This window comes from Lactuca serriola, chromosome 5 (genome assembly GCF_051521515.1).
Source record: "Lactuca serriola cultivar US96UC23 chromosome 5, Lser_US96UC23_V15, whole genome shotgun sequence".
NCBI classification, from domain to species: domain Eukaryota; kingdom Viridiplantae; phylum Streptophyta; class Magnoliopsida; order Asterales; family Asteraceae; genus Lactuca; species Lactuca serriola.
The window spans coordinates 232,783,698-232,799,441 of record NC_136412.1 but is presented as its reverse complement, the minus strand read 5'-3'; the positions used below and the strand labels follow the sequence as shown (position 1 = coordinate 232,799,441).

The following is a 15,744-nucleotide window of genomic DNA, read 5'->3' as shown; positions in this document are numbered from 1 at the left end:
GTGTTTATATATTGTTGTTTATATGTGTGAGTGTATAGTCCCTTTTGATAAACACGATTTTAATACGAAGTATTCTTTATAAAATATGTGCTATGTGTTTATGTGTAATGGGTTATTTCAAATGAGTATTGATTGAATGTTTTATACATGTTTTATGTTGTATGTATGTATGTATGTATATATATATATATATATATATATATATATATATATATATATATATATATATATATATAATCTACAAAGATGTTGGGTAGAACATGGGTAGACAGTGGATGTATGATGAAATAAAATGATGAGGTGCCTATCGAGTAAACCTTGGTGACGATGTGACTTCGTGCCTATCGAGTAAACCTTGGTGACGATGTGACTTCGTGCCTATTGAGTAAACCCTGACGACTATGCAACTTAGTGCCTATTGAGTAAACCCTGGCGACTATGCGACTTAGTGCCTATCGAGTAAACCATGGCGACTATGCGACTTAGTGCCTATTGTATAAACCTTGGTGACTATGGATTTAGCGCCTAATAGTTATGGATTTAGTACCTGAGAAATAAACGTTGGTAACTATGGATTTAGTACCTGATAGATAAACTTTGGCAGCAATGGACTTCGTGCCGATTCCTTAGTATGAAATGTATAAGTATGAACTGTTTGAAAGCAGTTGAAAGCGTTTGAATACCCTAGCAAATCCCTATGATTTCTATTAGTATCAAGAGTAGCCTTCTACCAAGACCCGAATGTTTTGCTATAACAAAGATGGTTTTCCCCTCTATAACTACTATTAACAAAATAAAGTCTACCTCGTCGTTTATGTGAATGTATCACAAAATAAAAGTAATAGGAAAATATAGCCATGTAAGTGTTGTCCTTTTGTATTAGGATCAACTCGACATCACGACTGCCGAAAAGGTATTAACCTTGAACATCCGTAAATTGTTCATTTTCCTCTGTAGTTGGCAGCAGGTTTAAGGAAAGGTTAGTCCCGTAAAGGTACTCCTAATATAAGTATTAACCGTAGGCATCCGTAGATGTTCATTTACCTCTGTAGCTAAAAGCAAGTTAAAGGAATGGTTAGTCCCGTAAAGGTACCCCTAATATAAGTATTAACCGTAGGCATCTGTAGATGTTCATTACCTTTGTTACTAACAGGTGGGTTCCGAAATGGTTAGTCCCGTCTAGTCATCCTATTGAACTAGGATAGGTAGAACTAATTTACACGTATGGTATGTACTAGTAACTCATCATATAGAATTTAGGTACAAGTATCCATGTAAGTGTATACAAGTAAATGTATTCATGTAAGCGGATCTATGTAGACGTATTCATGTAACATGTAATGTATAGTATAGACACATGAATGAACTGACTCTGGTGAAATTCCTTGTAATAGGAATAATGTTTGGTATCTCCTAACTATCCTTATAATAGTTTACTGGAAGGTAATTGATGTCCAAGAAGGTTTATACACCCTTGCTACACGGGAGTGTGGGAACTGAACGAAGGATGAAATCTATCATATCAATACATATATATAAGAACATAAGTTTATAGAAATAGTTTCTATCAAGAGGATGAAAAATGGTTTTGTTAGACATTTAGGAGTTTTGAACAATAACTAACAATCACTTGATGTCATTTTAATAAACATTTCAAAAGTATATCCTTTGATAATAAAGTATAACAAAGTTTTGTAAAAACATTTGTAAAGTTTAACAACTAAGAAAGATGACTTGATGTTAGTTTTCGAAACGTTTTTGAAAGCCATTTATAGAAGTCTGTTTGGTAAAACAGATTAAAGCGTAGTAAATCCTTTAGTATGCTGGTTATTAATCACATAGTTGATATAATAACTAGCATGATTCAACCTGTATTCCCCCCCCCCCCCCCCATTAAAGCATTTAAAAACATTTAAAAGGTTAATTCAAGGGGTATGAACTCACCTGCAGTGAGCGGATCGGAAGGAAATGTCGGACAAGTGCTTGGTGCCAAGTGAATACTTAGACACACACAGTGATCCTAATTACATATGAAGACATATGTATATAACCAATTAGTGATTTTAACACTAATTAAACATGTATAAACATCTTATTGCGAGGAAAAAACTTTTGTCAAGTGCTAGGAGGCTATCGGGTTGCAACAAAAGGAGTGCAAAGCCTCGTACGGGAGTTTATGGTCCAATGACCATCTTTATTGGAGTTTACGGCCCAGGGGAGTTTACTCCTGGCCGTAAACTCTCCATTGGTCACTAAAAGGGGCTTAAAACTCTAAGGGATTAAGTGATTAAATGCTCCAAAGCTTTAAACAAGTGTTTGGGTGGGTTTTGTTGGAATAGTGTCTAAGGCTACAACTATATTAGGCAAGTATTTGACCCGGTTGAGCATGGTCCTTTTGGGTTGCCTTCACCATAGCAATTTGTCAGGATGATTTATAATGAGAGAAGAAATATTATTAATATATTATAAGAATAATATAAGGAATAATAATATTTTTATTTCATTAATATAAGTCATAAATTAATTAGGAATTAATTTGGTGACTTAAAGAGATTAATTAAATAAAGGGGTATAAACTGACAATTGTTTGATAGTTACACTTTGGGCTATATATCCTTTATGGATAAGGGGTGGACGATTTCTAGGGCTAAGGATAGCCATAAAATTGTCCAAGGCTTATCATGGAAAGGATTTGGATTGCTTAGGGTTTAAGTTATCCAATTAGGGTTTAAGGGTGAAACTCTAGGAGCCTTACAAGTATAAATAGACCCCAAGGGCTAAGGGATTTCGGCACTTGTGCTTAGAGAAGAAACCCTGGCCGAATTTCTCTTCCCTCCTTTCTCTCAAATCATCCTCCTTGCTAGTTGGTGTATGTAAGCCATTAGAGGAGTGACAATTGTGACTCTAAAGCCTCAAGGACAACAAGATCAAGCAAGTGATTCAAGGTAAACTTGTAATCTCTGATTTCATATTATTGTTATTGTATATTAGCCATTAGAAGTCTTGGGTTCAATGTATGTTCAATTAGAGAAACCTAGATCCAAGCATTAGGGTTGCATGTGCACATAGGAATGTTCATATGACCAAAACCCATCAGTGGTATCAGAGCCTAGATTGGTTTCTATTGAATTCATACTTTGATTGCTTGTTTGTTGCTAAAAAAATCGTTTTTTTGTCCTCTGGCTGATGAACTCGGCGAGTCCCATGGTGGTACTCGGCGAGTAGGCTCAACTCGACGAGTCCATCTGGGTACTCGGCGAGTTCGAGCGTCAGAAAAAGGAAACTTCGGGATTTCTTGCTGTTTATCTTTGAGATACTTGCCTTAATCATATTAGATCAATATAAATCCGATTTTATGATATATATAAGTATATTGTTGACCTAATTGAAGATATTTATCAATTAATAAAATATTTGTTTCCTTATGTGATAATTGATTATTAAATTGGTAAATTGTTTTGCAAGAAATCATTAAATAAATCAAATATGGATAATTATGGAATTAATTGTTAATTAAGATTATTTGTTATTTGATTCTCTATGTTTTTTAAAATTTTAAAACTTGCCCTCAAGTTTTGAAACTTATGTTTTGTGATTAAAAGTTTAATTTAGACAATTTAAATTTCAAACCCTAGAATTTTACAAGTTTAAAATCCAACCCTATACTAATATAATATTACAAGATTAATATATATATATATATATATATATATATATATATATATATATATATATATATAATTAAAATGCTAGTCTTACCGTTAGTAGGCCTCATTCACGCAGCCGGTCTATAAGGTGGGTATAAGGTTGCTGCCTATAAAATGGCGCTTAATGGGTGTACACTCACACCCACCGCTTGCTTGATCGGTGGAGGGTCGTTAACCGAACGGGTAGGATAGGGCAACCTCATCTCTTCATTAAAAGTATAATATAAAATACAAAGTAACTACATGTTTTTCAAAAATTTCCCAATCTTAGTTACTTTAGGAAAAGTGAATTGATGCAATACCATGAAATTACACTTTGCACCCTTGCTAAGAAGTTAGTGGAGCGTGTGTGGTTTACCGGCACACTAATTGGTTCTAAGCAAAGGTGGCAAAGGGTGATTCATTGTTTATCATAGGTCGATGGAGCATGTGTGGTTTACCGGCACACCGAATAGGTGATCGTTACAACGAAGGCACCATGTAAATTTGCATGGTAATTCACACCCACTTTGTGATCCTCGGTATCCCAGTCACAAACGAGAGGGGCATATCGAGATTTAAACATGCCATTGAAAAGTTTTCAATGAATCTCATCCAAACCTAGGAATTCTCAATACATTTAGAACTTAGATTTATGTGGTGGAGAATTAGTGAATCGTCATTCACTTACCTTCAAATTGTTTGCAGTTAGATTATGGCATCCCTTTTCTAATATGCAAATATTGTTGTTGGATCCTAGCCCTAATTTTTCTTATTGGGTGATAATTAGGGATTCATATTCTAATCTATCTTTGTCCTTTCTATTTGTAGATGTCGAACGCAAACAACGCTGCTGCTAGTTCATTCACATTGATGAGCCTTTGTCAAAAGGTTACTTTCGATGGGACGAATTTTAGCGAATGGATAAGATACATTCGTACAATTGCTCGCTATGAGGACGAGGAGTATGTCCTAGATGAGAAGCTTGAGAAAATCAACCCAGAAATCGCTACTCCGGCTGAAATGACCGCTTTTGAAACTCACGAGCGTGATGCAATGAAGGTACATTGCATCATGATAGCCACCATGAATGCCGAATTCCAAAAGTCCTATGAGGACATGTATCCGTATGAAATGCACCAAGACTTGTTGGAGAGATACCACCAGAACGCGAGGCAAGAGCGTTACGAGATTTTCACTAACATGATTTCCGCTAAAATGGGTCATGGAGAATCTCTTACCGTGCACCTGCAAAAGATGCAAAGGTATGTCGATCATCTTCGCAAGTTGAATGTTGACTTTGGGGAAGACTTGGCGATCGACATGGTGCTTCACTCTTTGCCTCCGTGTTACAATCAATTTAGGATGACCTACCATATGAACAAGGAAGAGGTCACCCTAAGCAAGCTCCAAGGTCTCCTTAGGGTTGCTGAAAGCAACCTAAAGGACAAGTCTGTTGCACCTACTCCCAATCCACCCGCTGCTCCTGTTTTGGCCATTGGGCAAGGAAGAGGCAAGAAGAGGAAGGCTCCATCTAAGAGCCACCGCAAGGGAAAGTCCCGAGATGGTTCCTCTTCTAGTGGGACCAAAGTTGATCCTGCTAAACCCTGTCCTAACCCTAAGGAGGCAGAGTGCCATCATTGCCATAAAATAGGGCATTGGAAGAGAAGCTGCCCAAACTACCTGCAAGCCATAAGGGAAGGAAAGATCAAGCCATCTTTCGCAGGTATTTATACAATTAAATCTAATGATTCATCTCATGTTAATTCTTGGGTCCTTGATACCGGTTGTGGTTACCATATTTGTTCCGATTTGCAGGGACTAAGAAGAAATAGGGATGTGGAGCATGGAAGAATAAATCTAATCATGGGGAACAGAAGATCGTCGCCTGTGACCAAGATTGGAGTGTATTCTTTAGTGCTTAGGAATGGTTTATCTTTAGATTTGAACAATTGTTGCTATTCGCCATAAATGGCTAGAAACATCTTTTCATTTCATGGTTTGTTTAGACAAGGTTTTAGATTTTCTTTTAATAATGAGAATGGTTCTATTCTTGCTTATCTAAATGGTGTCTTATATTTTGAAGCTATACCATGTAATGGAATTTATGAAACTGTTATGATTGCAGATAACTTAGGAAATGATGTTTTATGCATGGATTCTTCCAATGGTGTGGATAGAGCATCCTTGTGGCATTGTCGTCTTGGACATGTCAACAAGAAGCGCATAGCCCAACTCCAAAAGGATGGAGTGTTGGAGTCATTCGACCTTAGGGAAGATGACACATGCGAGTCTTGTTTACTTGGAAAGATGACTAAGTCACCCTTCACAAGTACATGTGAAAGGGGTGAGGGTCTATTGGACCTAATACATACCAATGTATGTGGACCGTTTAGATCAACCACAAAGGATGGAAACCGCTTCTATGTGACTTTTACCGATGACTATAGTAGATATGGGTATATTTACTTAATCAAGCAAAAGTCGGAAACTTTTGAAAAGTTCAAAGAGTTCAAAAATGAAGTGGAGAATCAATTGGGTAGGAAAATCAAGACGCTTCGATCCGATCGAGGAGGAGAGTACCTAAGTCTTGAATTCCACGATTATCTCAAGGAGTGTGGAATAGTTTCACAATTGACGCCACCTAGGACACCGCAGTTGAATGATGTGGCAGAAAGGCGTAATCGAACCTTGTTAGACATGGTTCGCTCTATGATGAGTCGTGCTTCACTACCTATCTCTTTTTGGGGGTATGCCTTAGAGACTGCCGCCCATATCCTTAACCGAGTCCCTACTAAGAAGGTTGCCAAAACACCTCACGAGATGTGGACAGGGAAAGCTCCCTCGTTGGCACATATCAAGGTTTGGGGTTGCGAGGCTTTCGTAAGACGAGATACTCACGACAAGCTCGAACCTCGTAGTGAGCGATGTATTTTCATCGGCTACCCGCAGAAATCCTTTGGATATCTCTTCTATAGACCGAAGGACAATGTTGTCTTTATTGCGAGGAGAGGAGTTTTCCGAGAGCGAGAACTCATAAGCCAAGGAGACAGTGGGAGGCAAATCGAGCTTGAAGAGATTCAAGAATCGATAGATGAAGGAACCTCTACCGCTGGCACTCAACCCGAGGAGGAAACTCCGGTTTAACCGATTGACGAGTCCTTACCTCTTAGACGTTCCGAAAGAGTTAGAGTTCAACCCCAGTTTTATGGTTTTCATATTACTACCGAAGGGGATACATATATTAGTGATGGTACACTAATAAATATAGATGAACCTAATAGCTATAAGGAAGCTATGGCAGGCCCGGAGTCTGCGAAATGGAAAGAGGCAATGGACAGCGAGATCTAGTCCATGTATGACAACCAAGTTTGGAATTTGGTTGATAATGTGCCCGGACGTAAGACCGTCGGGTGCAAATGGATCTTCAAGAAGAAGACCGACGTGGATGGAAACGTACACACATATAAGGCGCGATTGGTTGCGAAGGGCTTTACTCAAACTCCCGGAGTTGACTATGATGAGACCTTCTCACTAGTTGCGAAGATTAAGTCTATTAGAGTGATGCTATCTATTGCCGCATTTCATGATTATGAAATTTGGCAAATGGATGTCAAAACCGCTTTCCTTAATGGGAAGTTGGCTGAGGATGTTTACATGGCTCAGCCAGAAGGTTTTGTCAATCCAAAGCATCCGAATAGAGTGTGTAAGCTTGAGAAGTCCATTTATGGACTTAAGCAAGCATCTCGCAGATGGAATCTTTGCTTCGATGAGAAAGTCAAAGAGTTTGGATTTGTACGAAGCGAAGATGAATCGTGTGTATATGTCAAAGACAATGGGAGTATGGTAAGCTTCCTCGTTCTGTATGTCGACGACATACTACTCATAGGAAACGACGTCCCGACTCTGCAGGAGGTTAAGTCCTGGCTCGGGAAGTGCTTCGCTATGAAGGACCTCGGAGAGGCTTCCTATATTTTGGGAATAAGGATAGTGAGAGAAAAAAGTAAGAGATTAATAGGACTTAGTCAGAACACTTACTTAGATAAGGTACTAAAACGTTTTAGTATGGAAAACTCGAAGAAGGGAGAATTACCGATACAAAGTAATGCCAAGTTGAGTAAGACTCAAAGTCCGAGTACCGAAGCTAAAACAGCAGAAATGAGTCGAGTACCATACGTTTCCGCAATTGGCTCAACCATGTATGTTATGACTTGTACTCGCCCTGATGTAGCCTTTGCTTTGAGCATGGTTAGCAGATATCAAGGGAACCCTGGCAGAGCCCATTGGATTGCAGTCAAGCATATCCTTAAGTACCTTTGGAGGACGAAGGAATGGTTCTTAGTCTTCGGAGGGAATGATGACTTGAAGGTGCAAGAGTATAGTGACGCCAGCTTTCAGACCGACAGGGACAACTACCGTTCACAGTCGGGCTGGGTCTTTACCCTGAATGGAGGAGCAGTAACTTAGAAAAGTTCCAAGCAGGAAACCGTAGCTGATTCAACGTGCGAATTTGAGTACATTGCAGCGAGCGAAGCGTCGAAGGAGGCAATATGGTTAAAGAACTTCATCGGTGATCTTGGAGTTGTACCCACCATAAAGGAGCCCATGGAGATTTTCTGTGATAATGAAGGAGCGGTTGCCCTTACCAAGGAACTGAGGGATCATGGTAGGTCTAGACATATCGACAGAAAATATCACTTTATTAGACATCGTGTAGAAGAAGGACAACTCGTAGTGAAGAGGATATCATCAGAAGATAACCCAGCAGATCCGCTTAAGAAGGGACTGAGTAGGGTTAAGCACTTGCAGCATGCTAGGAGTATTGGGCTGAAGGATGATATTAGTATAGATTAGATAATAGTAGAAACGCGTAATAGATAAATGTAATTAACATTTGATGATTAAATAAAAGAGTATTATTTATGAGTAATGTTACTGTCTTATGTTAATTGTTTAACTATTGTTTCATTTTGCATGTTTTGACTTCCAGAATAATTGAGTTTATTAAGAATAATCAAATTGTTCAAATTGTCCACAATCGTTCATATGTTGGAAGTAGGTATGAATGAAGATTGTCATGAATTGGTGTGTAGATTTTCTAATTGGTATTGGACATAGCAAAAGTTTGTTGCAACGTTCATGAGTGCTTATGAACTAGTTTTGAGCATTGGAACAAACCCGCGCTTGCTGGAATCACCTTATGGAATGTGATAAAAGGGGTTATCGCAAGACGATAATATCATATAGTCTTAAAACCAAGATATATAGTTTGTTATTTGTTGATTTGTTGTACATTGATAATGCGAAACCGCATCAGTAACTTGATGTTATAAAACACATTGTTGTGTATGGCTGATTAATGAATAAGTAAATGCATATAAGTCAAAGTTTATCTGTTACTTTTATCCTAAGACGGTAAAAGCGATATCTCGGCCGCTCGATGATTTGATTTGACTTATGTGTCGGGCCCGGTCAGAACTGAATTGATGTGTTCGATTAAGTTCTATGTCAAATAAATCGTAGATCGAGAAACCAAATGCTAGACTAATTGTTCCATAGAATTGTCAGCATGATATCTAACAGAGGACTGTACAATCCCTTATCTAAAGGACAAGATTGATTAGATCAGAGTTTGACAGCGTCTTTGAGAGCTACGATTGCTAATCGGAATATACTTGTATATATATAGTTACTAGACTTATCCAAGTGGGAGACTGTTGGAATAGTGTCTAAGGCTACAACTATATTAGGCAAGTATTTGACCCGGTTGAGCATGGTCCTTTTGAGTTGCCTTCACCATAGCAATTTGACAGGATGATTTATAATGAGAGAAGGAATATTATTAATATATTATAAGAATAATATAAGGAATAATAATATTGTTATTTGATTAATATAAGTCATAAATTAATTAGGAATTAATTTGGTGACTTAAAGAGAATAATTAAATAAAGGGGTATAAACTGTCAATTGTTTGATAGTTTCACTTTGGGCTATATATCCTTTATGGATAAGGGGTGGACGATTTCTAGGGCTAAGGATAGCCATAAAATCGTCCAAGGCTTATCATGGAAAGGATTTGGATTGCTTAGGTCTTAAGTTATCCAATTAGGGTTTAAGGGTGAAACCCTAAGAGCCTTACAATTATAAATAGACCCCAATGGCTAAGGGATTTCGGCACTTGTGCTTAGAGAAGAAACCCTGGCCGAATTTATCTTCCCTCCTCTCTCTCAAATCATCCTCCTTTCTAGTTGGTGTTTGTAAGCCATTAGAGGAGTGACAATTGTGACTCTAAAGCCTCAAGGACAACAAGATCAAGCAAGTGATTCAAGGTAAACTTCTAATCTCTGATTTCATATTATTATTATTGTATATTATCCATTAGAAGTCTTGGATTCAATGTATGTTCAATTAGAGAAACCTAGACCCAAGCATTAGCGTTGCATGTGCACATAGGAATGTTCATATGGCCAAAACCCATCAGGTTTAAGGTCCAAGAATGGCCGTGTATGGTGTTTACGGCCCTGGGACCACTTCCCCATGAGTTTACGGCTGTAAACTCATGGTAAGGAGTACCATTTCGTGAATCTTGGTCCTTAGGTCCATGGGGTAATGTTCTATGCTAAAATCCAAGGCTTACTAAGGTGTTAGAGTGACATTTGCACCCTTAAAAGGGGTTTACGGCCCAAGAACATGTCTTGGCCGTAAACTCCTTGAATCCCATGATTCCTTATGTTTTCTAAGCTCTAAACATGATATAACTAGTGTACAATGAGTTGGATCAAGTGTACTTACAATCTACGAGATCAAATGGTCGATATTGGCCAAGAACACGAGTGTGTGTTCTTGGTGTTCTTGGTGGATCTTGAAAATCTACAAAATGGAATGATATCACGGATGAAATCATGTAAGATCACTAGACCATCTAAGATATCAACTAGTTAGGGCAAGAAACTTACGAGTTTTGAAGATCGGGGACGAAGATCGGGATGGTACTTAAGAGGATTTGGGCCAAGGAAATGAAAGAAATGGACAAATGACCTTCATCTTCACCATATAGGGTGAGTTTACGGCCCACATGGAGTTTACGGCCGTAAACACCCATGTGGTGGCCATGAAATCATGGTTAATGTGCTTAAGGCTCGGTCTTTGTGCTATAAATTCGGCAGATAGACCCCGACACTTCTTCCTTAAGTGTACAAGGCTCAGAACTCTCAAACGGACTCTAAAATGTGTTGAATGATAGCAGGAATGAGTTTGACTTTCTATTGACTTGGTATGTTGTACAGAATGGAAATTTTGGGTTGTCACAATCCGCCTCACATCATTTAATGAATCATAAATCTTCAGCGAATCGTTGGATTCTAGTCCTTTAATTAGGCACTGAGTTCATAAAAATCAGAAAAAAATGAATCAATTGACACGATATCAATGTAAAAGCAAACCATATAAGCTTTAAAAATGTTATCAAAACACATCTGTATAGTTTCAAATCCAGATACATCGAAGAAGTACAAAAAGAAGATAAGTTTAACAGATTATGAATCTTCATGTCGATTTCCCCCAAAAATCAAGACCAACTTATAGTTTACAAGTAAAAAATGTCACAAATCTTGAATGATAAAAAGATAGGGAAAATCTTAAATCAACTTGATACAAATTAATCGAGGACATTAAATTTTATTCATAAAGAATGCGATTCTAGTGTAAAGCAACAGAAAGGAATTCCTTATGATAGCAAGATAATTAGATTTGAAAGGTCACTTACCGATTTATCAATGAATGAACTTCTTTTTGTTCAGCCGTCGTACTCAACACATAAACACTGTGATTGACCAATTCTCCAGTAGATGACAATGAAAAAACAAAAAAAATTGTGTTCTAGGGATTTTATACAACGGCGATGCGAGAGAATGTGAAGAGAAAGAGAGAGAGTCGGTGAGAAAGAGACGTGTAAAAGGATGATTTAAGTCCAGATCTTGACGGAATTGTGGAGTAGCGGACGTTGTGGATTCCAAATCGATCGGACACAAAATCGATAGATCGGACGACAGTGAAGTAGACGTTGATTTCTTCTCTGGTTGGAATGATGCTGGAAGAAAATGATAGACTTGAGACAACTAATAAAGTGAAGAAGATGATGATTGCCTTCTCTCCTGCGTTGATTTTTTCTCGATCGGTGGCACCACCACCTGGATCTAGGAAACAGTAGCGGGAGAGGAAGTGAGAGAGAGATAGAGAGAGAGAGAGAGCGTCCATAGTTTTCTGAATTCCAGTATCGACTGTGAGAGAGAAAGAGAGAATAAAGAGAGTTTTTAAAAAAATCTAATTTGTCTGTAATTTTATTAAAGAAATTATAATTATAAATTTGAGTCCTAAAATACCCCTTGCTAATTTTATTAAGATACCCCTCCATCTCTACTTTTCTATCTATTTACAAATATGCCACCAAGCATCTCAGCCATTTAATTTTTTAATCTAACGCTCCACTTTTAGTTCTCGGGTTTTCGGGAAACTTTGAGTTCTCAAATGATCCTTGCTCTCTCTCTCTCTCTCTCTCTCTCTCTTTATATATATATATATATATATATATATATATATATATATATATATTAGGTGTGAGACTCATGTATTATAAGGGCTTATTTTAAAGAAAAAACTAAACACAAAATTCAAAATATTTGAGAAATAAGAATTTATAAGAAAAGTGAGAAAATATTGAATTACAAAATTAAAGTGTTTTCTTTTTTCTTTTTTGAATTTAAACAAATAATTTAGATAAATAAAGAAAAAAAATTTATTGAATCCATAATTTAGTAATTCTGAAATTAGAAGGAAAATTCATTAATGAAATTGATATGCATCTGTTATTGCATTTAAATACTATCTATAATTTAATAAAATGAAAAAAACCATAAAATGACATATGAAATAAACATTAATTTAAAATAACCACAAAATTACATGTGACAAAATAAATGAGAATGTGACATGTGGCAAAAAAATTATTTATTAAGGAGGAACGAATAGTTGAACACACTATAATAATTATTATAAACAACGATAATTACCATCTCTAATAATAATAATAACAAAAGCAAGAACATCAAAATATTAGTATCTCTATATATTTATACATTCATCTCTAATATGCCACTGACTATTTACATTTTTTTAAAACTGATTAATTTTTTTAATTACATTTAACTAAAAACTAGAGTTTTTATTAAATTCCATTTTCAATCATTTTTTCTATTTCTTCCAATTTCATCTCTCCAATCCTTAAATTCATGGAAATAATTATCTTTCATATCCCTCTCATATCTCATATTTTTGTACTAATAAAAAAACACAAAGTACAAGACGAAGAAGAAGAAAAGGGAGAGAGTACTAAGACACTCTGGGTTATATTCCCTTAGGTACCTCCCATCACTCAACCGTTCTATTTCATAGTTGGTGTACTTGATATGGCTCAACAAGCTCCTTCGTAAAATGATGAGAAACATATTGGTCTTTTGCCAACATGCGAGATTGTTTGTGGAGAGCCAGAAATGAAAGAATTTTTAACAAAATTGAAAGTGATCCGGAGAGAATAATTTCTACTATAAAAGCTCAAAATTTTTGTTGGATAAAATATCGAGGAAGTAGTGATAAAATAGAATGGAGGGTATGGATTACAAACCCTCTTCTATGTAACTAAAACAATATACAACACCACCTAACTAGTTTATTGTTAGTTAGTTTAAGGTTATTAATAAAAAATTCTATTTGCCGGTTCAAAAAAAAGTTGCTCTTTCATCTTGCTCCACCTTTTTCTATGTGAATAAAATTTGTGTTGCTTTTCTAAGATTCAAGTTCAATGTGTGTGTGTGTGTATATATATATATATATATATATATATATATATGTGTGTGTGTGTGTGTGTGTGTGTGTGTGGGTGTGGGTGTGTGAAGTCTAAGATTGTTTTTTCAAAAGAACTATAACGGAGAGAGGGGAGACTACAACATATATATACACATAAGGGACCATGTCGCACCAATGTGAGATACACTAGCACTTATTCTTAGAGTCGGGGGCTCGATTAACATATACATGGATGTGTTCAGCCACGAGGGTGCAAGATTGTTAGCATATTATTATTATTATTATTATTATTATTATTATTATTATTATTATGTATTTGTGTATTTTAGCATATTGTCCGACCCATCCTGTGTGGCCCGTTTGATATAATATGTATATATATTGAGGGTATTGAATGTAATACAGGGAACGGAAAATTATTGACGATTACATGGTATCACAACTACCTTCATGTTCAGATCATCTTAAACCCTAGTAGGCCAACTTTCTTCCTCTTGATCCTCTGTCTTTCTCTTGATCTTCTATCTTTCTTCTCTATCTCTTTAATCCCTCAATGGCAAGCAACTTATCTGATAAGCCTTCCTCTACCATAAATATAAAACATGATGTTCATTTTGTGTTGGATTTGGATCAGATGAATTATGACATCTGTAGAGAACAGTTTGAAATTCATTGCATTGGCTATGGTGTCGTTCATCATCTTAAACACCCCTCACCTCCATCTGACAAAGAAAAAGAGAAAGACAAAGCAACTACCGTGTCTGACAAAGAAAAAGAAAAAAGGCACTTGGTTACGCATGGATTCAATCGTAAAATCATGGTTATATATTACACTCTCTACTTTCTCTTCTAAACATGATATTCAAAAGACAGGCACTGCGTTTTAAGTATGGGAAAACCTTGCAAAGGTTTTTCGTGACAATAAGGAATCTAAAATCATCCAACTCGACAGAGAACTCAGAACCATTACGCTTGGAAATTCCTCCATCTCGGAGTATTGCAATAAAAATAAGTCAATTGTTGATCGATTAGAGCATATAGAAGCAAAGGTACCTGAATCGAATCTCGTTGCTTACATGATAAATGGATTGTCTCAAAAATCCCGATACATTGCAATAAACTTTCGACACAGAGAACCGCCCCCTTCTTTCTGGGATGCTCGATCTAACCTGATTTGTGAGGAACAACAGATGCTTCTTGATGAGCAACGAGATGCCTCTCTCACCCATGTCGATCATTCATCATCACCTAATGCCCTAATTGTTCAATCCTCTAATAATAACAATGGTGGCGGCATAGGAGGTTATCATGGGGGTTGTGGCGGTGTAACAATCACGGTGGCCGAGGAGGTGGTCTCTATGGTGGCAGGTTTAATAATAACGACAGTGGAAGTTTTTCTAGAAATTACAATGGGGGAAACACGTCTGGAGGGGGACGAAGAGGAGGATGAGCTAATAACGTGTGGGCCTATGGTTGGTTTCAAACTCAACAGCCCATAATGGATTGCCTCAACAAGGTCTATTGTCAAGCCCAAATGGAGTTCCTACACTTCCAAGTCCAAATGGTAATGGGCCCAGACCACAGCCAGCCCAACAAACAGATTAGTTTTTGCATCACCTCAGTCAAATAGCCCATATCCGCAGCAACAAGCTTACCAGATTTCTCAGCAAGGTTTCGAGCCCACAACTCTTCCTTATATGTTCAATACCATGTCATTAAATGATCCAAGCCAAGCCAATTGGTATATGGACACAGGTGCCACCTCCCATCTACACTCGAATGCAGGTGTCACACCCCCAAACCGGAATGACGGAAACGTTCAGGGGCGGAGGACGTCATGTATAGTATCACAACAATTGAATAATAGTAATCAAAGCAACAACAACCATTGTATTAATACAATAAAGTTTACATTGTTTTCGAATCATATCTAACTGACTCCAAAAGTAAATAACAAGTAAAGACTCAAAGCTACTATGCTCCATCTTCTTGAACCCTGTGCGTGTACCTGTCTACTAGTGCCCTGAGAATACAAGTAGGTTTTGAAAGAGTATCAACATTTAAGCTGGTGAGTTCATAAGCGTTTTGTTTTAGAAAACAAGTTCTATGTTCTTGAAAAGTACATTGTGTTTCTCCAGAAAACCTTATAATTTCTGATGTAATGAATGTTAAGTAAAAAGATTTGTACCAGTAT

General features: G+C 37.0%; 1 protein-coding gene across 1 annotated transcript; it reads left to right on the top strand.

The window, feature by feature from the left end:
- Positions 1-14,103: 14,103 nt before the first annotated feature.
- LOC145050266 (uncharacterized) lies at positions 14,104-15,049 on the top strand. The gene is made up of 2 exons (XM_078998544.1): positions 14,104-14,370; positions 14,459-15,049. Exons 1-2 carry the CDS (start codon positions 14,104-14,106, stop codon positions 15,047-15,049), a joined length of 858 nt encoding a protein of 285 aa, XP_078854670.1.
- The last annotated feature ends 695 nt before the right edge of the window (positions 15,050-15,744 follow it).

Excerpts from the sequence above, each read along its gene's own strand:
- LOC145050266 (XM_078998544.1), top strand. The coding sequence starts at position 14,104 with ATGGCAAGCAACTTATCTGATAAGCCTTCCTCTACCATAAATATAAAA. Across the intron at positions 14,371-14,458 it reads GATTCAATCGTAAAATCATG|GTTTTTCGTGACAATAAGGA; the intron begins GTTATATATTAC and ends AACCTTGCAAAG.